This window comes from Osmerus eperlanus, chromosome 4, assembly GCF_963692335.1.
Source record: "Osmerus eperlanus chromosome 4, fOsmEpe2.1, whole genome shotgun sequence".
NCBI classification, from domain to species: Eukaryota; Metazoa; Chordata; class Actinopteri; order Osmeriformes; family Osmeridae; genus Osmerus; species Osmerus eperlanus.
In genome coordinates this window covers 14,669,829-14,695,099 of record NC_085021.1, presented here as the reverse complement: position 1 = coordinate 14,695,099, position 25,271 = coordinate 14,669,829, and the positions used below count along the sequence as shown (strand labels likewise).

The following is a 25,271-nucleotide window of genomic DNA, read 5'->3' as shown; positions in this document are numbered from 1 at the left end:
AGACTGGAGAGGCGGGTACACTGGCACACATATGCCCTGCAAAAACCCCTGGCTCCTCACTCACTTAATGGGAAGTGACCACTACTGTGCCCACACCCTCCTCCTCCTGGCTGCTACACACACACACACACACACACACACACACACACACACACACACACACACACACACATACACACACTCTCCCAAGGAAATAATGTTTCAATTTCAGAGGTCAAATCAAAGGGATGCCAGTGTCCATTATGGACCGCAGCCATTACACTGTCTGCTTTACAGATTCATCCATCACTTAGCTATTCTAGCCATCCGTCAGCCTGTCAACACCAGCCTGCTAGCTGTTAGCACTGGCATTCAAACCAATAATAAACACAACACCTTCCTGGTCATCCCCGTCTAACCTTAGTCTAACCTCCTCTAAGAGAGAGAGAGAGAGAGAGAGAGAGAGAGAGAGAGAGAGAGAGAGAGAGAGAGAGAGAGAGAGAGAGAGAGAGAGAGAGAGAGAGAGAGAGAGAGAGAGAGAGAGAGGGTTGCAGACAGGGAGGGGTGGTCAGGTGATGAACCACCCCAGTGCCCTGCCTCCACTGGGCGGGTATCGACCTGCTCTCCTCCACTCTGAGCTCCAGCCATGATTCATGTGGCTGGGCCTCGGTCTGCGCAGCACACACACACAGATACACTCACGCTGTTACAGATCCACGCACACACGCCTACACGCACAAGCACATACATACACACACACACACATATACAACACTCACAAACACACAAGCAGTGGAGTCAGGCCGCGGCCATGCTCCCTCCAGCAGCTCCCATCCTGTCTCAGCTGCGTCCAGCTCTCTGGCCCCAGGCTGCTGTGTGGCTGCGGCCAGCAGGCCTGACTGGCCGTCGGCATGCCCGGCTCTGTTTACTTCCTGACTGAGCGGGTGCAACTGCTCTCTGCTTATTGGACAGCAAGTCAGATGAAAAATAACATTGTAGGTAATAGAAAAAGTCTGTTTCTGGTGCTCTAATTGAGTGAAACCAATGAGTGTGTACGTGTGTGATCCCTGACTAACACTAGTTAGTGTTGGAATTGCAAAACAAGGGATCAGTATCAACATATTAACATATTTTAATAAACGTACATAAACTTATGTATAACTAAATGCAGTGTTTACACATCTAATGCATGAGATTTCCGTCAGCTTTACATAATGAGAGGAAATAGGCAAGCATATGTCTACCAGTTGTGGTAAGCGTCATTAGAGTACACCACAACAGCATGATCCTCTATTAAACTGCTATGACACTCAAATCATAATTTTGTATTAGTATTTAGTATTAACTATAATTCCATAAATATTGCCTATGGAGGATAACCATTCCCGGCAAGTGATAATGTAAATGGTACCTTTCTTTCATCTGGTATATTATTAAACATAATAACAAATACCACTGTTTAAGGTCACATGCTACTGTGTTATATCCTACGGTAGTCTGTAACTTTACACAGAGCATGTTATCACACAGCAAAAAGAGAAAGGGGGAGAGAGAGGGAGAGAGAGAGAGAGAGAGAGGGAGATTGAGGGAGATAGAGGGGAGAGAGTGGGGGAGAGAGAGGGAGACAGAGAGAGAGGGAGACAGAGGGAGAGGGGAATAGAGAGGGAGAGAGAGAGTTCTAGGCAGCAGTACATAAAAGCCCAGCTCCAGCCAAGGCCTCTGCTCCAATGTGTTGAAATTAATTGAGTGAAAAAAAATCTGCTGTTTAAGGTTGAACTGGGTTATGGGAGGCAGTGTAACAATTGTTTTCTGTTTGCCAGGGGCTATATATCGTTCATTCTAGCTTTCTCTCTCCTCCTCGCTCAGCTACCCCCCCCCACACACACCATCCACCCACCTCCCTTTTCTCTCTTCCTCACAATCCATCCACCTTCCAAGACTCTCCTCTGCTTCTCATCATTCTTTTTTCTTTCTACACTCCACCATCTTTTTATTCATTTTTATCTCCTCCATTTTTATCTGTCGTAGACTGGTTGTTTTTGGTTTCTTTAGACCTCTTTCTCCCTTGCAAGAACAGGCTCCATTCGTAGAATGCACTTTGATTATTTATGTTTGTGCGTGTGCTTGAGCAATGTGTGTGTGTGTGTTTGTCTGCATGCATGCATCATTGCTGGGTGACAGTGACATTAACAGGGGACCCGTGCTAACACACCAGGCACAAGACACTCAGCAGCCCCTAGGGTTTTACACAAATGACTCATCCACTCATCCACATTTGGATGTATAATGAAAATATATTCACTGACAAGACATTCTCATTTCTCCTAAGCCCCGAAACCAAAAAATCTGAAAATATCAGTGTGAAACAGTGACATTCTATTCAGTAACATTCTATGGAGAACATGTAAAATAAGAAAAAGAACACAATTTGTTTGGTAGGACGCAAATTAAAGGAACATGACAGGCGTAAAGAAGAGCAGAGAAGAAAAGAAGGTACAGTACACAGGAAAGTATCCTCCCTGTCTAAATGTTTTCCTGTGCCTTAAGCCCAACGGTTTACCCTGTTTTCTCTGTTAAACTCCCATTAAGCAGTCTTTCATGTTAAATATCCATCCTCTAACTATCACTCTGAGAATAAGGAACAGCTTCTCACCCTGTATGGAACTTTTTATAAACACTTTATCATTCTCTTTGAACTCCCTAGCTCCACTCATTACGCATCGTTTGAAGACTGGATGCTGGAACATTGGTGGGTTTTGATTCTGCAGTTATTATACATAACACAGCAACAAATTACTTATAAACTTCTACGCCGGCCTTTAATAATACATGTGGTGGATACAGTAGATGCTTGGCAGAAGACATACCCAAGCTATAAGATAGCCTGCGTGTGAGATAGATAGACATACTGTACTTCATATAGACACTAGAGGATTTTCGAAATACAGCACTTCTGCTAAAGTCAATACACAGAGATTTCTGCCGATGGAGCAGAAAAAAAACTTGCTTTGAAATGCGTCTGCAGACGTAAGAGAGAGAGAGAGGAGTGGAGGTTCTGGTGCTGCGTCAAGAGGAGATAACGTCACGCTCGACCTCACACCACCTCCGAGCCCGGGGCGAGACCAGCGCTCGCACACTCCACCCTGCACCTCCTCTCAGAGAGAGAGACAGAGAGAGAGAGAGAGAGAGAGAGAGAGAGAGAGATGAGAGAGAGAGAGAGAGAGAGAGAGAGAGAGAGAGAGAGAGAGAGAGAGAGAGAGAGAGAGAGAGAGAGAGAGAGAGAGAGAGAGAGAGAGATGAAAGCAGAGGAAAGCTGAGGGGCCAGCTGGAGAAAGAGCGCCGGCAGAGCGGCAGGATCTGAGGAGACAAGGCCCCTCTGTAGACAACTGTCTTGACCACTGGAGCGGGCCTCCTAGAGAAGGGCCACAAGGCCCCCCTTCACACAGAGCAGGGGCTAGACTGACAGGCTGTCAGGCAGAGATGCTGTACATTAAAGCAGCAGCCTATCCCCAGGGGCTCGCCAGGGCGTTTCACTCGATCCATATCATGCATTTTACAGGTTTTTCAGACAGAATTTCACTCTGTGTTTCTGTTCAATAGGCAGGCCTCTCTGACCCTTTGGTCTTGCCCTCTGGACATCAAAATGGAGGTTTGTGAATGAGCAGAAGGCTCATTAAAAAGGATTTTGCTGAAGACTCAGACTGACAAAAAGAGTTTAGAGAGAGAGAGATAGAAACAGTAGAATGTACTGCTCTCCGCCCCCCCCCCAGGTCAGTGTGAATAACAGTTGGAATCTATTAGTACCTCTGATGAACATAATTGGGAGCTTCCTAAAGCTTACCAGCTGGAAAAAGTTAAATGATAATAAACAAACATAATAAAGAGTGTTTCACACAACTTTCCTCCATGTCAGGGCGACAGCAGTGATCCTTTGTGAAAGTAATTCATTAAGTTTAAGACCAGTTATTGTGCATTGTGTGTCTTTCTCTCTGTTTTGCTCTCTGTCTTTCTCTCTCTCTCTCTCTCTCTCTCTCTCTCTCTCTCTCTCTCTCTCTCTCTCTCTCTCTCTCTCTCTGCTGCTCACTGAAGTGTACTCAGTGAGCAGAGAAGAGAAGAGACCACATGCTAAGCAGTCTGTGTGTCACACAACACCGGCACTGCCTGCCTCCCCTACAGCCCTTTGTTTCCTCCTGCATCCCGATGCCACCGCAGTCCCCCCATCCCGTGTTTGCATATCTGGAGGTGAGCCTGCTCAGTCTGTGCCTGTCCCAGGGGGGTTGTATCAAAAGCAGGCGGAGTTCAGTAGCTTTAGTGCAGCTCTAGCGATCATGGAGATAATGAATGACACGCCGGGCGCTGGCGGGAATGAAGACCCTGCTTACATTTCAAAAAGACCCAGCGTGCATCTTCCCCCTCCACCCACCCACCCACCCACCCACCCTCACCCCCACGGCACTCACACCCCCATCCAGTATCCCAAGCCTTCCTCCCTCCCTCTCTTCTTCACTGTGGTCCTTTATGTGCTCATGCCTCGCCACTGCTGCTGTGATTCATGTAAGCACAGGAGTTACCCCAGGGGGTTTCTGACCAACAGCTTATTATGTCCACTCCTCTAAGCCATGGTCCACAAATCAGGCCTAATCTCCACTGCTATGTTCCCCTTCCTCACTGAGGCCCAGCAGTAAGATTGTGTGTATGTGTGTGTATGTGTGTGTGTGTGTGTGGCGGGGGGGGGGGGGGGGGGCGTTGGTGCAATCAGACCTATCCATAAACAGACGCCAAAGTCCTCAGCCTGAGTGGCACATTAAGTATTTCCCTCGTCGTCATCCTGCCTGCCGTCACCAAGAAGAGGGGCCCCCCGCGGAGACGCCCCGGCGCGACAACACGGCCGTGCGCCTCAACAAGTAGGAAATTAAATTAGGGGAAGTGCCGATAATGCACAGCTTTTGACAGGCCCCTTATACGTTCACATCCTACAGTACTACTACACCCCCCCCCCCCACACCCCCCGCCCGCCCCAACCACCTAAAATTATCCACCCAAATCCTGCTGTCGGATTGAAGTGTTGATAGCAGGATCGGCATGAAAGGCAGAGCTGGGGCTTAACTGCTACTGAGTGATTCAGCGATTGTATGAAGTAAAAGAGGAAAACTAATTACACTGGGCTTAGAGGGAAACCGTGGGTGAGCCGGACACTCCCTGGGCTTGGGGTGAGACATAATGTGTGAACACTTTAGCCGGGACAGTAATAACAACATAATAACACTCATTTAGACGTTATCGCTGGAACATTTGCCTGGCTAATATATGTCACATGCTGAGACCCAGTGATAGCAGCCCGCACTGGGACCACAGAGGATGTGTTGATCAGCTGGAGCTTTTAGTCTCCAGAAGTCTGAAGAACAAAGACTCTCGATGTAGATTCGGTCTGAATGTGAATATGGTTAGCTATGGTTTAGATCCTCTCGCTTCAGAGCCAGAGCACACCTACCTTCTATTCTGGAAGAAGGTTTGCAGGTATTTCATGGTAACGGGGCTTAAAAAATATCAAAAACAGATCAGGTTTTAACCCTTCTCATCAAGGTGATTGTAAAAGGAAATGCGAGCTGCCACATCTCCAATCCTGATGAAAAACAGTGAATAGCAATGCAGACCCCACCAGGGGAACACAAAACAATGGGAAAGGTGATCGATTTACTGTCTTTACAAAGCAGACAGTTGACAGTTGTCTAACAGAGTCGTATAAGTTCAAATAAAAATGGAAAATACGTGAGGGAAGGAAGGTTCTTGCCTGAGGCGTTGCCTGTACCAGTTATCTGATTGTAATTTCACAGTTGAGTTAGACCAGGGTAAAGGTGGAGGCATAACTCCAAGTTTGTTTTGTGGGTTTTCACATCAGATCGAACCATCTAGATATATCTGCAGCTGAATCTGTATCACCCAAACAACGGCACTAGAAAGACTCCTACACCTCAACACACAAATACACACACACACACACACCTGTCCCAAACACACTAACTCACACATCTAGCTGCACCTAACCACACTAGGCAAGACAGTACTACTACAGATATATGAAACTTTTATGTATTGATCAAATATGAAATGAGTCTTGTTGGCTATCACTGAAGATCAAATCCAACACAGACAGTACCAGTATCCTACTGGAGGTCATATGACTCGGGCGCCACTGCAGGGTGTAGCATCCGCAGATCATCCACCATGGTGTCCACTCCATTAGGACATTAGCAGCCCAAGCTTTGACATTTGTCTTCATTATTATCAATGAGCAGAGGCGATTGAGCCACCAGCATGCTCCATTAGCTTCCTTCATTGCACAGTTGCACGGCTGAAATCACGCATTAGGACAGGCCAGACTTGGGACGGCGTGTTTGGACAACTGAGGAGGAGATGCTCATTGTTTGTGGGGGACGGGTGGAGGGTGGGGGAGGAGGGAGGAGGGAGAGGGAGGAGAAAGTTTGGGAAGTGGAGGGGGGAGGAAGGAGTAGGGAGATAGTGGGGGAGGTGGAGAGTGGAGATAGGTGAGAGCATGGGAGGTGGAAGGAAGGAGAGAGAGAGTGGGGGGATGGAGGGGGGAGGAGGAGAGAAGAAAGAGAGGGTGTGGTGGAGCAGGGGGGGTAGTGTGGGTTGCAGGGAGGGGGGGGGGGTATTGGTCAGAGCATTATCAGTATTGGCTGAGGTGTGTACCGGCGGAGAGGGCTGGGGGGTGGAGTCTGGGGAGGGGAGGCGCGTGCACCTTAAAAGCAGAGCTCATTTCAATCGGTGTAATTAGCCTGCGGTAATGAAATAAGTCAGAGGCACTGCCACCTTCACTTAAGAGAAATCGATCTGTGTTTGGGGGAGTTTATTAAAGCAAAGAAATAATGGAGGGGGGGGGGGGTGTGGATGTGGAGGTGGAGGGGGGCGTAAAGGGATGGTGTGGAAAGTGGGGGGTTGCCATTAACAGCTAATCAGGAGGTTTGTGTGTGTGAGTCTGATTATGTATCTGATCAGTTGAAGGCTAAGTGAGGAGCCAGAAGAGGAGGACATCATGTTCTGGACCAGCCTGGACACCTTCCACCATACTGGGGGATGGACTGTTACTGGAAACAGCTAGGGAGTTGGCTTTGCTATAGGTCAGTGGTTTGCCATAAGGGTTAGGTAGAGAAGGGGAGCAGTGAGCAGAGAGAGAGAGAGAGAGAGAGAGAGAGAGAGAGAGAGAGAGAGAGAGAGAGAGAGAGAGAGAGAGGGCTCGCTAACTATGGTACGAGGGGCTGTACCGAGGACAGAGGTTGTGAAATAATCACTGACGGACATCTCTCCTTAGGTGCCCCAAATGCATGCTGGGAGCCGGGGGTGCTGCTTGCTCATTTCGGCAGCCGTCTGGCCGGCTCACCTGGAGTGATGGGGGAGACGTCAGGAAGGCAGGCTGCTATTTCACGGCCTGTTAAGCGCTAATGCCGCAACACGCCCCACGCTCCAATTTTAGGGAACAGGGAGCATTACCGTCCAGCTCAAGGTTCTGTCCGTCTGCACTGTGGACTAGGAGGAGGGGAGGGGAGAGGTGAGAGGGGGAGGAGAGGGGGAGAAGGGGGGGAGGGGGATAGAGGGGAGAGAGGGGAGAAAAAAAGATGGGGGACAAGAGATAAAGAAAAAAGGTGCAAGGTAGAGGAATAGTTAGAAATAGAGAAATGGGTGGAAAGAGAGAGGGGGAGAGACAGGCAAGCAAAAAAAGAGAGAAAGGGGGAGAAAGAGAGAGAACAACAGACAAAGAAATAAAGAGATGGGCGAGAGAGAAATAGTGGGAAAGGGACAGGGGAAAGAGAGAGTGAGGGAGGGGAGAGAGAGAGACAGAGAGAGAGGGGGGGAGAGAGAGAGGGGGAGAGGGGAGAGAAAGAGAGGGAGGGAGGGGGGAGAGAGAGAGAGGGGAGAGAGAGAGGGGAGAGAGAGAGAGAGAGAGAGAGAGAGAGAGAGAGAGGGAGAGAGAGAGAGAGAGAGAGAGATAGAGAGAGAGGGGGGGTGAGTGAGAGGTGGTTTACACGGGCTGCTGAGCCAGTGCTCTGGAGCAGACAGGACAGCAGCAGCACGCGCTGACATCCACTTCAGCTACGCTAGGCTGCCTCTCTCTGGGCCCTGAAGGTCCCGCTATGCCGGACCCGCAATGGAGCCACTGAGCACCGGCCGCCTGAACCACCCACAACACTTGTCCTCTCCAGTGGCCAGCTAACTCCGGCCTCTGGAACAACCAGAGGGCTTCTAATAGGCTGTGTGAGCGAGGAGGATGTACTGCTGTAAAACACAAACCTTATCCACTGAGGGAGAGTGTGTGTGTGTGTGTGTGTGCCTGTATAAGGCAGATGTAGCTGTGGTACTTCTCGCCTGTGTGTGAGCACTAACTGTCATCCTAATAAGGCTCGGCGGTTTGAATAAATGTGTCAGTCAGTGTTTACAGCTGACTATTTGTTTCCCCGTCTTTAGGGAGTCGTGGGACGAACATACCGAGTAGGTGTTGTGTATGAGGACATAATGTGACCAGTGTGGGTCGCCCTGAGGGCTGTCCCCTCGCCCTGTCCCCGCTCTGCTCGGAGGACTGAGGTCAGGTCATTTATTTGTGTTTACTGTAAACAGAGCGGCACATGACTGATGGGTCAGAGTTCCTTCCTGGTCTGGAGAACCATGATGGATCACACTTCCACTCTGTCGGGACACACACACACTGTACACACTCACACACACACACCTGTGTGCGCCCGCACACAACATACACACACGCGCACACACTCACTGACACCACATCACACACACAGTTAGGACGCGACTCAGGCCAAGCACAGCTACAGTATGGCCCACACATACACCCCCAGGGCGGCTGTAGGCAATGACACACACTTACCCATGTTCTGTTTGCCGATGACCTATCAGATCGGACGCCTTGTTCACACAAAGGAAGCCGTGGGTGGTCTTTGATTCTCCATTCTACCTAAACTTGCTGCGACTTGTTTCTCTCTCTCTGGGTTCACCTTGACACCCACAGCAATTAGCCTGCAGTAGTTCGAGGAGGCCCTCTTCCCAGGAGCGGTGTCAGAGGACGACTGCCCCCCTCACCACTCTCTCCGTCCCAGGTGACTGGACCTGGCAGCAGGATGAACAGTGGGACTCCAGAGAGAGATGTGTGTACGTTTGTTCACGTGTGTGTGAGAGAGTGTGTTTGTGTTTATGCTTGTGTGTGTGTGTGTGTGTGTGTGTGTGCGTGTGTCAGGATGATTTAGCGGTTTAACATGCCCTTCATTCAGGCTTTCACCTTACGAGCTACAGTGGGGATGTGAGCATGTGTGTCTCTGCTGCCCCAGGGTTTCACATTATAGTTTTGGGCGACTCATCACAATACTCATTTATAGTGGCACTCCAGGCAGAGTGATCCCGTACTGCATGTGTAAGCTTAGCATGGCACAGTGACATTAATGCTTTAGAAACAGGACTGTCAGACATTTTAAAGAGAGATGAACTACAGAGGCAGCAAGGTTTAGTGAACATGTCCGCAGTCCCAACAAGTTATCAAGGCATGAGCAGCGATTCAGCACTGAGCTTCCTAGTAGGGGTGGGGCTGTTTGCTCTTACTGACAGCCTCACACAACACTACCAGTGTGTGTGTGATAGAGAGTTACATATACAGTACCAGTCAAAAGTTTGGACACATTTTCCCATGGTACTGTATATGGTATATAGTATGTAGTATATATACTGTATATATAGAGAGAGAGAAATAACAAAGAGAGAAAAAGAAAGTGATGGAAATAGAGAGAGAGAGCAAGAGAGAGAGAAAGAGAGAGATAGAGTGTGTGTGTGTGTGTGTGTGCTGTACTTTTCTTCCAGAGCCCACTCCCAACCATCCTATGCCTCTGGCACCGGTGCTGGTGGCTAAGCTTTGAGAAGTGAGCAGGACCAAAACCCAAACTTCAGCACTATGGAAAACAAAGGCAGAGGAGGAGCCTGGCCAGGGAGCAGCTCCTGCTGGGGTATGGGACTGCTGATAAATCAGCCAGGGTGCCAGCACTGCACCACTAACCCAGCCTGGGACACGCTAGACCAGGCTGGGTCTCGCTAGACCAGGATAGGACTGCGTCCGTCTGCTGTCTGGTGCCTAGACAAGTTTTGAGGGACTTGTAGGGAGGGGGAGGGAGTTGGTAAGAGGGGGCGGGAGGGTGAGAGAGGTGGAGGGAGGGAGGTAGTGGCAGGGAGGGTGATGGGGGGTGGCGGGAGGGTGAGGAGAAGTGGGATGCAGGGAGGGAGGGAGGGATGCAGGGAGGGAGGGAGGGAGGGAGGGAGGGAGGGAGGGAGGGAGGGAGGGAGGGAGGGAGGGAGGGGAAAGAAGGGTAAGGGAAGCGTAAGGAAGGGGTGAGAGGTGGTGGGAGGGGCCGGAGGATGAAGGAGGGGACAGTAGGGTGTGGGAAGTGGAGGGAAGGTGAGGGAGGAGCAGGAGATGAAAGGAGGGCTGGTTGTGACGGAGGGAGGGCTACAGAGGATGAGGGGACAGTGAAGGAAGGCGGTGAGGGGGGGGGAGGCTCAGCGTGGTGCGCCTGGCTGGGAGCTGGAAAGATTAATGTAGGCTCTCTGGAGCAAAGGCAACATCCACAGCCTTAATAAGGTACAAACAATCGGTTCCACTCGGCTGCCTTCCCAGGGAAAACTATTGTTGTGCTGCATTGTTTCTTGGCCTGGCTCCTGGGAGATAGGGGGGCCAAGTCCAGCATGTGGCTGTCTCTCTTTAACATCCAGGGGACAACTCAGGCCCAGACCCTGGTATGTCCGTGTCAACATGAAGACCCCCTCGCCTTCCCCCCTTCCCCCGGCCCGCCTCACCTCCACTCCCTGGACTTTCAGCTTCATGTGATCCTCCCGCGTGGTCTTGCCATCTTTCCTCTTCTTCCAGCAGTAGCCATCTTTTCTGTATTTCACCTTCTTCCTGTTGTACAATATCATCGACCCATTCTGTGGCCTAGATCCAAGGAGAGAGAAAGACCCGGAGAGGGAGAGAGATAGAGAGAGATAGAGAAAGATAGAAAAAGAGCAAGAAGGTATAAGACAAAGAGAAAGATTCAGGGGAGAATGATGACGGAGAGACAGAGAGAGAGACAGACAGAGAGAGAGAGAGTAGGAGAGGGACATAGAGCGGTAGAAGAAGGAGGGAGATGAAAAGAGAGAATTTTTAGTCAAAGCTATTGCTATGGGACTCATTTCAGAGCTGTACAAAGAATCTTGACATGAGTCTGAGCAAGGCAGAAATGCACCAGTGACTTTAGATGACAAGACTTCTTTATGGTGTTGCTCAACAATGCAATGCGCAGTTTGACAATGAACAAAGCAACCTTCAGTATACATTTCTCCACAATGTAGATCTGTACGAGCAGGGAAAATGACACCACTGGTGATTGTGTTTGTGTGTGTGCATGTGTGTGTGTGTGCACAAGTGTGTGCGTGTGTGATTGTGTGCACGTGCGTGTTTGTAAAAAGCAAGGAAAGGAAGCTTCCTTATCTCCCATTCATTTCATCCTGTGAAATAAGTTGTGGTGGAGGAATTCCCCTTGGGAAGCCCAGATCTCCTCTCCAACTCCATTCATAATTCATCCTCTCTCCACCACAGCACAGCAACACGCTTGGCTCATTATGATAGAATACAACTATTTGATGATTATCTGCCTTTTCACTTCCATTTATTACAGAAGCATTTGGCGCGCAGTGTTAAACATTAACAGAAAGTGTATCATAAAACATTTACGACACACTCGACAATTAGCAAAAAGTTTAACACCCCAGCATGTGTCTGAGCTTGGCCAACCAAATACGTGTTAAGTATGCTGAATGTGATTGTACAATAAGCAAAATGTACACATTCATCAACATAAAGTGCACAGTTTACACACACAAAGGCTTACATCCAGAATTTCTACACACAAACACACCGACACACACCATGCACACACAGACATCAATATATGTGCAAACTGTAATGGTGGTTTGATCTATTGTTCTGTTTAAGCGATAAGTATCATTTATATACTGTATGTTTGAGATGTTACTCTGAAATCTATTTGCTCTTTGCATTTTTGCACATTTCTTTGACTGTGTACCTCTTCTGTTATTTGCTGACAAGATGCTAACATATTGCTGACCAAGTTGAAACGATCTTTCCCAGAACTAAGAATCGTAGGACATACAACAGAAAACAGCTGTTAGCATCCCATTAAGTTTACGCATATACGTAGGGTGCATAAAAACCATATTGTAAACTGTTTCTTTGAGACACTTAAAAGCAATGGAAGCGTGTCTCCTTGTCTGCAAACAATATAAGTAGTCAAAGTTGTATCGCTGTTTGGGCCCTATTGCTCACCTCATGTATAAAATGGGATCGAAATACACATGCAGTGGTTTAATTTTTACGACTACAAACATGCCGTACACACACATATAAACAGATGCACACACACACACTTTGAAAACTTGCCACAAAGCAATAAACAAAAGCTTCACTACTTTACAGAGAGAGAAACTAAAAGAAAAGTGCCCACTTAGTTTTGCATAGTGTTATTGTTTATTGTTATACTTTTCCTCTATGGTTTTATTTATAACGGGGCATGCATCATCTTCCATGTCTGCTCACGGGGCTGGCTGTCTGTTTATCTTGGTATCTCTCATCAATCATTTCCTAGGCCATATCTCAGGGGCCAATGGGAGGAGAGGGGGAGGGGGTCCCCAGCAGTCCCCCTCCATGGCCCCTGACAACACCTTCTAATGAGAGACGCCACTCAAACCGCCTGCCTCCATCCTCCCTAAGCTCTCCTCTCCTCCTCCTGCACCCCCCCCTTCTCCTCCACTCACTGCCAGTCGGCTGGAGCTTGGCGCCAAGGAATTCCGCCATTCCCTCCCTCCCCTCTCTGTCTGTCTCTACATCCCTCTCCTCTGCTCTCCCACCATTTCTGCCTAATTCTGTCATTCCTTCCTTGTTCATCTCTCACTACCTGGGAGCCGGTCTGCAGTTGGCCATCTATTAGGAAGCAATCAAATCAGATGGAGAGAGAGAGGAGACATATGGAAATCTCCTCTCATCTATGTACAGTATGTCATGTTGTATTTATTAAGCTTCCACACAGGCTTTAGCCTGACAAACTGATATCCTGTACCAACTGACCACCAACTCATTTGGAGATCAGCAGTCGGCCCTACAGAGTGTCACTCCACATGATAGTTGTGAAGGTTAAGGGGTCTGAAGGTTACTGGTTGTTAGAAACTCAAACAACAGCAGACTGTGTTATCAACCGAGCATGACAATGTCTCCCTAATGAATTCGGAGGCACACTGGCCAAACCGGGGAGAAGCCCTGTGCATTGTGTCGGTGTAGACACACTCTCCAGCATCCTCCTTCTGCTACAATGAAGGTAGCGTGCTCGTTAAAATGGAGCCTCGCATTTGACAAAAAGATGGGAGCGGATAAGATGAGGCAGAAAATCAAATGACTTAGGGCAATCTGATCTCCTCAAGTGCACTGGAAATTGGGGTGATGCTCTCCTGTCAGAGGGCCCACACCTTATTTATCGGCTCTGCGCTAAAAGTTATGGGCTCAGCTTTTTTGAGGGACTGTTAAGGAGATGCTGTTTTCAATTCAAGGCAGTTGGTACCCTGAGGAGAAATCCTCCGCTGCTAAGAACGACTGAGGCACAGGCTCGCCTAAAACGCACACTTTGCAAAGTAATGCGCTCTCTCTCTCCTCCCTCGCTCACGCGCTCTCTCTTTTTCTCCCCCCTCCTCGCTCCCTCTGCTCATCTCCTTCTTCTGTATACTTAGGCGTTCCAATTAATCTTATCAGAACTATACATATTTATACGTGAAGGGGAAATGCTAACTATTCTGTTATCAAAAGAGCCTGACAGGAGGCCCTCTGTCTCTAAGGCCTAAACGTGGCAGATGAATATGGAAATAGAGCACTCTGACACACACACACTCGTGGCAAGCCATCCCTCTCCTCGCTGGCGTTTATGGCTGATAATAAGCTTTACCCTCAGGATGGTGTTAGGCCGGCCCAGTCCTTAAGGAATCATTCATTTCACCGAGGTAATGGCATTCGCTCAATCAAGTTTGTTCATTTGAAAAAGTGAGGGGGACGGAGAGATATGGGGACGGGGCAGTGCTGAGCATCCACAATGAAGCTGCAGTATAGACAGACGGACAGACAGACAGACAGACAGACAGACAGACAGACGGACGGACGGACAGACAGACGGACAGACGGACAGACGGACAGACGGACAGACGGACAGACAAGTGGACTGACAGAGAGAGAGCAGGCAGCTGCTCGGCTCAGTGGCTCAGTTCTACAAGCCTGGTTCCAGAGGACTTAGACTCCCCTCTCCAGAGGGAAAGAGAGAGAGAGAGAGACCCACTAAGAGTGCTTATCCTATCTGTGCACCAGGGAGAACCTTGGTATGCCACCAGGATCAGCTCTGGTGAACCATTCACGACTTAGAACACAGCCCAGCACAGCCCAAATGATAGGGCGACAGAGAGAGAGAGTGAGAGAGAGAGAGAGATAGAGAAAGAGGGAGGAAAAAATGAGAGATAGAGTTTTAGACACCCTCAATGCATTCTAGCCAATAACATTGTGGAGGATGAAATATTTTCTCTTGGTGAAATGATGTAGCAGTAAAGCCAGGCCCAGCAGCCCTCCTCACCCTGTCTATTTCCCAGGACGCCCCGGGCTTGATTAATACCACGCTGGCTGTTTCTCTCCCTCTGAATCTGTCTGTCTCTACCAACAGACCTGGCTACAGAGAGGAGAGCAGAGGGGGTAGAGGAAAGGAAAGGAAAGGAGAGAAGAGGAGAGCAGAGCAGAGCAGAGGAGAGGCTGAGCTAAAGCGTCTCCAGGTGGGGAGCTGAGGTGCTTGGTGACTGGAGAGGCACAGGGGGGAGGAGACACCTGCTGTTCTCAGCAACCCATCAGATCTTCAGCAGTCACAGTCCTTTCACCATAGTATCAAAACACACACACACACACACACACAAACTACAGCTACTCACACTTTGTATCATGCAACAACCTTTTGCCGCCCACCCACCCACACGTGTTATCCCAATGTGCCAGCCTCAGTAACAGTGGGCTCCTTCTAACACCTTGGTTCTCCCTCCAGGGAGGGTAATAATAGTGATAGCTAAGACGGGACATCAATACGTACACCAATCCTGCTCATTACTGCGTGTGTCAATCACCACTCACATATGGGTCACTTCATATACCCCCCCCCCCCCCACACACACACACACACACACACATACAGTACACACACACGCACACCTACTGTGGCACGCACATGGAGCTGTCAAAATGCACGGGCGGCTTCTATATGTAATATAATTACACTTCAAGAGGGGTGTTCTATTAGATGGCACCTCATCTCTCCCTGTCTGGGAGTGTGAGAGGAAACGTGGTGGTGGTGTGTGGGTGTGTGGGTGTGTGCGTGTGTGGGTGTACGGAACAGGGGCTCCTATCAGGGAGCATCACGTGCGATTGATGCCTCTCAGATAAGCCGGCCCCTTCAGCCCCTGCAGAGCGAAGACAGGAAGTAGGGCGTGCGCTGAAACTACTTTAAATGTAAATCTGCCACGACCGCCAGATTGAGATTCATCGCCCGCTCCGTCTCCGCTCCGCGCCCCAATCTCCCCCGCCAGCGTTCCCACGCAGAGGCACAGAGCCCAGCCCGTCGCTTCCGGTCTCACCCGGGGCACGCACGGCCCAGACTGCCAATGAGGCCACTGGCATTAGGTCATCACAACGGCTGCACCGGCACAACAGGACACCTAGCGCTCGGCTGGGCTCCTGACAGGCAGCGCCAGCCTTGATTACCCGGCGCTCGGTGTTGTATGAGCGGGTGATTAGATATGCATGGGGATTAACAGTGCGTAAAGGTCATGGTCGTTCGTGTCAAGTAGATGGAGGTTTTATGAATGAGAGTTTGTCATACATCAGATCATATCTTGATTAGAGGGGCATTACACTAACTACATGTTTACCTGCTCGGCTCACCCTAACACAACAGAGGCCTCTCTCTCTCTCTCTCTCGCTCTCTCTCTCTCTGTCTCTCTCTCTCTCTGTCTCTCTCTCTCTCTCTCTCTCTCTCTCTCAGAGAGGCCTGCTGCACCCCTGAGTTTATGGTTTAGGGTAGATAGGGTGTGCGTGTCTCTGTGTGTGTGTGTGTGTGTGTGTCTGTGTGTGCATACGTGCGTGCATGGGCACTCACCTCTCTCTATCTATCTTTGCTGCCAGTGATTGCCACAGAACTCAGGCTCCTGCCTGCTGTCTTCCACCACAAAACAGATGTTCCCTGAACACTTATCTCAAAGGAAAAATCGCAGACAATTTAAAAAGAATATAAATTACGGATGTAGCTACACATCCCTGTCTCTGTCCCTGTAAGACCGAGGAGAGTGGATAAGAAAGGGAGGGCGGGGGGAGGGGGAGGAGAGGGGGACGGAGGGAAGGAGGGGGAGAAAGAGAGAGATAAAGAAAAGGAGAAAAAGAGAGACAGAGAAGAGAGAGGGAGGGAGAGAGAGAGCGATAGTGGTGTGTCCGCTCTCTCTTATCTCGTCCTCGGCAGCCTAGCAGAGTGAGAGGCGCGGCTGATGATGGTCGCTGATGCGGCCTGATAGAGGCTAAGCTGGTTTCATGCACATTCCAGCCCATTGAGAGCGGCAGCATACGCTGACCAGACTTCCAGCTCTGGGCTCAGGGCAGAGGACGGGGATGAGACGTCATTTACAAACAGCCATGTACGACAGGACTCCCCTCTGGAGCACCATTGTCTGGTTTGTATATACACACGCACGCACACACACACATAAACACACATGGATATTGCTAACGCCAATACACCGGCTTAATGAAAGCTTAGCAGGGCTAGCCATGACCATATGGATAAATAGATGATGAATGGGATAGAGCCTGATTTTGTCAAATTTTTGGCTGCACAGACCATGTGTTATCATGGTTTGTGTGTGAGGGTGTGGGTGTGTTGAGTGTGTGAATTATGTGTGTGTGTGCGTGATATATAACTTGTACTCCACAGCAAATCCTGTGTTTGTAATCTCTAACGGCAGCTGATGTGTCTTGAAGATTCAGGTGCAGAAAGTGGCACTGGGGCTGAGGCTGGGGCTGAGGCTGAGGCTGGGGCTGGGGCTGAGGCTGGGGCTGAGGCTGGGGCTGGGGCTGGGGCTGGAGAAACTGGAAACTGGAAACAGGAGAAACTAGCGCTATTAACTGTAAACCAACCAGCACTTCATGAAAGGTCAGGATTTAGTTGTTAGCTAAGATATACCAGTGTTCTGTCTGGCTACTGTAGTGAGGTCCACAAGACCACACGGAGCCAACATCTTGCCACACCTGAAGAGTGATTCAATCACATCAGAATCAGCCCTTGTGACACCCTCAGTATGCTGATTACCCACCAAACGCCGATGCAAAGGAACCATAGAATGGGGGGGGGGGGCCTCCCCAATCTACCTAATCAGCCCTCCTGCTAGCTTGCAAGCTTCAAAGGGCCTGATTTAGACAACACGTCTCCAGCGACCATTTGCTATCCGTTTCGGCGGCGATTTGAACAAAGAACATACCTTGATCAGAACTTTTGAGGAAAGTCTTGAGACTTCACCTTTACCACAAGAGTACAAGGTGGAGAATTATGAGAGGGATATTTGTGTTATGTTTGTTACTTTGTTTTAATGTTGTGTTCACTGAAATCTTGATTCTAGTAACAACTCCTTCTTCCTGAAAGATAACCACGTCATTCTTGGTATCTACACGAAGCTATCATAATAAAACAATCATTCAACTATATTTTGTAACTGTACCAAGATGTCCAGAACAATATTTGAACCATCGAATGAACCAGCCAAAGATCAGATCACACCTTTGGTAGGTGTGAAGGAAGGAGGGGGGAGTTGAGAACCCAACTTCCCCCAATCCACATCTGACCCCAGACGGGTCCTCCCTCGAACTGTATAAAGCCCTAAGATGACCATCAATCTCTGACTCCAGCGAAACCGACCATGGCATGAACGCCATCAGGATTGGCGTTCCAAGGACGTCGCCAAGCTTCTCCTGAGATTCAACTTTATAGTGAACGCGTCACTATCTGGACGTTTCAACAGAAGAACCCAAAACGCAATTCCAAATGCGACTTCACTGAGATCCCGCAGACTCAGTCACATGACCCAGCGCAGCCGCGCTGTGACTTCAGATTCTTCAAATGGACCTTTGGCGCAAACCGCCCTCAACATCATTGATCAACCCCTGATCAAACGTAACTATGGCTAACGCTCTTTCCTCCTCGACATGGCATTGGCGTGAGCTCTGTTTATGATTTGTAAGGATGTAATCACTGACTGTACAATTTCTGCCTTTCTTTAAGTTAGACCATTTCATTCTGTTCATTGAAACCAATCTCTCATATCAAACCCATAATCCAACTTTTCATAAGATCTGTTTACCTTACTTGAATAAATTCATTGTAAAGATATTTTGACGTGCGTGTTCACTGATGTTACGATTGGCTCTACTCTTAGAACGAATTCATTACTTAAGATTAGACTGATTATTACGAAGGCTATTATTCAATATTATTCAATAAGGTTTCCTCTGTCCCTTTAACAAATAAGAGGTGGTGCCCCCAAGAACTACATACTTTATTATAAATTAAGTATTGCTAATCTTAAACGAGCAAACCCCGCTACATAATGGTGCCCCGTGTGAGGCTAAGATAGATTGAAATGAGCAATCGTAACTTTTGTGAAACGAACTGTTAAAATAGAGCGAGCTCTAACTGTATGTAGCACCATGTATTTAATACTACTGTGCCTGGGCTACAGTGGCTGTGTGCGTATTCAATTGTTTTTCGTGAAATAGCTGCTAGTGTGTGTGTGGGACCAGCTAGCTCAAAGGAAGCGGCTAGGTTTGACCGGAGGTACGCGCGTGCTCAGAAACACCGCTGCCCCGACATTTACGTTGTAATCTGCCTCGGCCAGCTCTTCACGGAAAGTAGCATAAGAGCCTTTATTATAGCCTCTATTTTTAATAGTGTAGCTATTTGGTTAAGTGAATTAACCAACCAACTAATACGTTGGTGCACATGTCTAGTTCAGGGAAACAGACAGTAGTGCTTAGTCCTGAAGGACTTTTGTTTAGAAGCAACTAAACAATGCAGTTTCTACACGTAACCTATTATGCCGCCACGATAGCTTGTCGAAAAAAGCATTGACTATTCCCACAGCTAACTGTGTTTTAAAATAACAGTGGTTGCCAAACTAAAGTTACATTATTAGATGCAGTTCATCAATGTGGTTTAGTTACGTTGACTTCAAGAAGCTACTTAGTAACTATAATTGTGTAAAGTATGTACTATAATTACCTTGTACCTTTATTTGTTATTTGTATACGTCTTTGGCAGTCAATTGTAACCATAACCTAAATGAGTTTATTGAAACTAGTTTGATTTAAAAAGATTGGAAAGCCGACAACTTTTCCCTCATCTAGACCCCTAGTCACAAAGCTTCAATTGCTACGGCCATTGTAAGCCACTTCAAGTGCCTCTTTTTGTTTCAATAATTTCCTCTCAACCTTTTTCCTATGTCATGTCATAGCTTAATCACTCATAGCCATGCCAATGTCTGGGGAGGGGGGGTGACATGCTGTTACGCTGCTGTGGTCTTTCTTCTCTTGTCTTCATGTCAACAGTTTCATCGACGACGGTCTATGAAAGTTGACATCCGGGGGGATGTAGTGAGGTCCACAAGACCACACGGAGCCAACATCTTGCCACACCTGAAGAGTGATTCAATCACATCAGAATCAGCCCTTGTGACACCCTCAGTATGCTGATTACCCACCAAACGCCGATGCAAAGGAACCATAGAATGGGGGGGGGGGGCCTCCCCAATCTACCTAATCAGCCCTCCTGCTAGCTTGCAAGCTTCAAAGGGCCTGATTTAGACAACACGTCTCCAGCGACCATTTGCTATCCGTTTCGGCGGCGATTTGAACAAAGAACATACCTTGATCAGAACTTTTGAGGAAAGTCTTGAGACTTCACCTTTACCACAAGAGTACAAGGTGGAGAATTATGAGAGGGATATTTGTGTTATGTTTGTTACTTTGTTTTAATGTTGTGTTCACTGAAATCTTGATTCTAGTAACAACTCCTTCTTCCTGAAAGATAACCACGTCATTCTTGGTATCTACACGAAGCTATCATAATAAAACAATCATTCAACTATATTTTGTAACTGTACCAAGATGTCCAGAACAATATTTGAACCATCGAATGAACCAGCCAAAGATCAGATCACACCTTTGGTAGGTGTGAAGGAAGGAGGGGGGAGTTGAGAACCCAACTTCCCCCAATCCACATCTGACCCCAGACGGGTCCTCCCTCGAACTGTATAAAGCCCTAAGATGACCATCAATCTCTGACTCCAGCGAAACCGACCATGGCATGAACGCCATCAGGATTGGCGTTCCAAGGACGTCGCCAAGCTTCTCCTGAGATTCAACTTTATAGTGAACGCGTCACTATCTGGACGTTTCAACAGAAGAACCCAAAACGCAATTCCAAATGCGACTTCACTGAGATCCCGCAGACTCAGTCACATGACCCAGCGCAGCCGCGCTGTGACTTCAGATTCTTCAAATGGACCTTTGGCGCAAACCGCCCTCAACATCATTGATCAACCCCTGATCAAACGTAACTATGGCTAACGCTCTTTCCTCCTCGACATGGCATTGGCGTGAGCTCTGTTTATGATTTGTAAGGATGTAATCACTGACTGTACAATTTCTGCCTTTCTTTAAGTTAGACCATTTCATTCTGTTCATTGAAACCAATCTCTCATATCAAACCCATAATCCAACTTTTCATAAGATCTGTTTACCTTACTTGAATAAATTCATTGTAAAGATATTTTGACGTGCGTGTTCACTGATGTTACGATTGGCTCTACTCTTAGAACGAATTCATTACTTAAGATTAGACTGATTATTACGAAGGCTATTATTCAATATTATTCAATAAGGTTTCCTCTGTCCCTTTAACAAATAAGAGGTGGTGCCCCCAAGAACTACATACTTTATTATAAATTAAGTATTGCTAATCTTAAACGAGCAAACCCCGCTACACTACATAGGTCCAGTTCTGTTTTAATAATGCAGCTGTGTCTCGTACGAAAACACCTCAAAGAACACTACAGCTGTACTATTTCTTTCTTTTTTATCTCAGGAAGTAATTTATGAAAGACCTGCGTCATGACAAGAGTGAACAATAAGAGGGTGAGAAGAAAAAAAAAGATATGGGCAGACGTATAAAGAGAGACAGAAAAAGAGAGAGAGAGAGCACTAAAGCAAAAAATTAAAAAAGTGAAAGAGAAGAGAATGATGAAAAAATGAATTGCTGTATCACTCCAGGGATCCAACCAAGCACCCAGTCCACAGAAACACACTCAACTGACAAGACTTTTGAGGAGCAGTGGTTTACTACAAGTGCGAAGTGATCAATTACTGGCCAGCATATTCAACCACATTAATCAGCAGGACAGATCTGGATCCATCTTTCCTTTCCACAATTTCACATATCTGTTATTCATATAAACTTCAATAACTTTTTTGTTGCAAAGTTCTTTCAACAACAATGAAAAATGATGGCATGTTTCAGTTTTCCCACGAGAGGTTCTCTGTGTGGGGTGTCAAACAGAAGCGGAGCAGCAAGCAGGGTAGGCCAGCTCCACCAGAGTATGGGGGGGAGGACTGGGAAGACACCAGAGGTGACAGTATTGATTATTGAGCCGTTTGTTTATCCCCCCCGGAGTGATGGCCAGAGGAGGAGGAACAGAGAGAGAGAGAGAGAGAGAGAGAGAGAGAGAGAGAGAGAGAGAGAGAGAGAGAGAGAGAGAGAGAGAGAGAGAGAGAGAGAGAGAGAGAGAGAGAGAAGGGGCAAGGACAGGCTGCCCTGCCCGTCATCCCTTATGCCAAACTGGGCTTATAGATCACCTGGGCAAAGCTCTCTATCCCATTCTCTCTCTCAGTCGCTCCCTCTTTCTCTGCTTGATCCCTCCCTGACTCTTTTTCTCTCCTTCACTCTCTTTTTTTGTCTCCGTGTCTCAACCTCCCTTCTTTGTCTCTCTTTGTCTCTCCCTCCCTCTTTCTCTCCATCCCTTTGTCCTCCAGAGCTGTCACCTCAGTGCCACCACAGTCCTCCAACACTGACCCTCCCTATCGATCCCCTATGACAGAGCACACCTACAGCCAGCCATCCAACAGCTTATGATTTATTTACCAATGCAGCAAAAAAGCTGCAAAAAATAAGTAAAAGAACAGCGTGAAGATAGAAAGAACAAGAACAGAGGGGAAAAGAAAAGTAAGTGAAAGCTATCAGGTGAAAAAGTATGTGCACTTATAAAAGAGGGAGAGAACAAGAGTCAAGGCACAAGCTTTACAAGCTTACCAGTTCCCACTGTCATGGAAACCCAGGGTGAGAGACAGAGGAACAGAGAGACACAACACCCCACCCTCTAGACTCGTCTCGCCTCAAACCTCTTCCAGGCACGTGGATGGGGCGAGGATGAGGGGTGGAAATTGAGCTGTAACTCTATCTGGGTGCTGGAGCGAATCAGAAAGTCTATCCCACCTTTCACCTGGGAATCACAGCTCTCTCTGCCCCCTGTCTGGTCACCATACCAACCCCAGAGAGGCATCATGGGATTACTTGGAGCCCAGGGCTGAGTGGAGACTCAGGCTCAGAGAAAAGAGATGGAGAGAGGGAGGGTGTAGGAGGGAGAGGACAGAGTGAGGACAGAGGGAGGACAGAGTTTGAAACAGACGGGATGAGAGAGAGGAAGGAGAGGGAGAGACACAGAGGACAGAAGGGCGGACATCATCCATGGTCAACTGTCAGTTGCCAAACAACAATTTCGTACCGATCAAATCTCATTTCAAGCCGTCTCGTTTCCCTGCGCTGATACGCTCCCGCCACAAGACTAAACATATTGCACGCCGCCTACGCACTAATGCCTGGACTGACTCCAAGCCATGGCATATGCTTTCTACAGTTATTCACTGGGCTGTGAGAAGACGAGGATTCACACAAACAGTGACACAAACAGTCCTGATCTGGAGCATGAATATGGATCCTGCTGGAGTGTTCCACCCACAGAGCCTCACCAGAGGGCCCTGGGATTGGACTGTATGTGGTATACTCTCCTCTATTGGCTGGGATGTCAAGGTGCTGACAGGGAGATTACAGAGAGGGGTGGAGGAGGGGTGGGGTGAAGGGAAGGGAAGAGGGGGAGAGGGGGAGGGAAGAGGAAAACAGATGAGAGTCGACAAGCAGTAAGAGAAAGCAGAATGCACTGTAAGAGGAGGAGGAGAGGAGGAGAGAAGAGGGTAAAGAACAAGGGGAGAACAAGAGTGGCGAGGGAGAGAGAGAGTTGGATGAGACAGTGGGAGTGTATGATCGTGCTGGTTCTGTAGTCCCAGGGGCTCCTGGATCCTCTGCCGTGTCCAGTAGGAAAGGAGGAGAGTTCAGCCCGCCGCTGGTCTATCTCTCTGGGTGTGTTTGTGTATGGCGACCCCTGACCCTGGTCCCTGTCTCTTCACTCTCCTCCGCTCTGATGCATCCTGTCACCAGCCACGGAAGGCTAAGCTACTCAGTGCTCTCTCTCACACACACACAAGCACACACACACACATTATGTCACATGGATTATAGCTAGAAAATAACTATGTCTGGCTATGGTAAAGGCAGGCCAGGCACGCACACACACACACACACACATACACACTCATAAAAACAGGCGCACACAAACACTCATAAAAACAGTCACTGAAGCACACCTTTGATCATGGCACATCTGACTTTTCATTTTCCATGCTCAGTGAGCCATGCAACCTAACACTCTAGATCATCTACACCTACCCCTGGATGTGCTACACACACACACACACACGCACACACTTCTTTTGATTATATTCAGTTCAGTACACAAAAAGGTATTGTCACACACACACATGCAGTAAGTGCACACACAGACATCACGGGACACGGAGCCGAAGCAGAACTGAACAAGGACCGGGCAGACTCAGAAGACGTGATGAACACAGTGATCGCTTCTGGGAGGAGACGAGCAAGCCTCTCCACAACCATAAACTGTTTTATCTGCTCTGGCTGGCGCGGAGCATGACTTTACACATCTCCAGAGTAGCTTGCAAAACACACACAAGCAGACAGGGCTGTCATACCTGCCCAACTGATCCGCTATCTCCCTCCATATTTGACACACCAGTGAGCCTACTCAATCAGCCATCCCAGTTACAGGGCGGAGAGAGAGAGAGAGAGAGAGAGAGAGAGAGAGAGAGAGAGAGACAGAGAGACAGAGAGACAGAGAGAGAAAGAGAGAGAGCAAGATATAGAGAAAGAGAGAGAGAGAGACAGAGAGAGAGAGACTGAGGGAGAGAGAGAGATAAAAAAAGAGAGAGAGAGAGAGAGACAGAGAGAGAGAGAGAGAGAGAGAGAGAGAGAGAGAGAGAGAGAGAGAGAGAGAGAGAGAGAGAGAGAGAGAGAGAGAAAGACACACGTTAACAGACTCATACATACAATACACCGTACACTGGTGCCCTGAACCTCCCTCCCTCATTGAACCAGAGAGAGCAGATGAGAGGGTCGGTTAGAGAGCCAGAAGAGCCTGTTTGGGACCACAGTGAACCGAGAGGGAAAACGCTGGGCTCAGCTGCCACACAGCAAACACACTCGGCTCCCGCATGATGTTTATGACAGGCTAGCTCCGCTCCAGCCCCAGCCCAACATGCCGCTACTGTAGCACTACTGCCCAGCCTGCTGTTTGCATGGGGGCTCCCAACACAATCTGGTTTCAGGGGATTGAATGGTGCTGGAGGTTTTCAGACAGACAGACAGACAGGCAGGCAGGCAGACAGGCAGACAGAGGTGTGGTCTTTGTGGTGGTTCTACGGAAGGGAAATGGCAAGTGTGGGAGTGTTTGAGGTGAATAGTAAGAAACCGTACGAGTGTGTTTAACAGGGCAGGGTAGTAGGCAGTAAGGATTCCATGGTGTTCCTCCACTGTAGTCACAGCTATGATATTAGCACAGTGGGTGTGGTGTAGGTCAGGTCTGCCCGGCTGGATGACTGCAATGATAGTCTAGTCTCACACTCTAATCACTTTCAATGTGAGCATCTGTGGACTGTC

The 25,271-nt window shown here is 48.3% G+C and overlaps 1 protein-coding gene across 1 annotated transcript in view; it reads right to left on the bottom strand.

The window, feature by feature from the left end:
• Nucleotides 1-25,271, bottom strand: part of camta1a (calmodulin binding transcription activator 1a) — a 267,228-nt gene that overhangs the window by 111,012 nt on the left and 130,945 nt on the right. Inside the window, 1 exon segment of the mRNA XM_062459401.1 lies at nucleotides 10,843-10,978. Within this exon segment, the coding sequence (XP_062315385.1) occupies nucleotides 10,843-10,978 (136 nt within the window).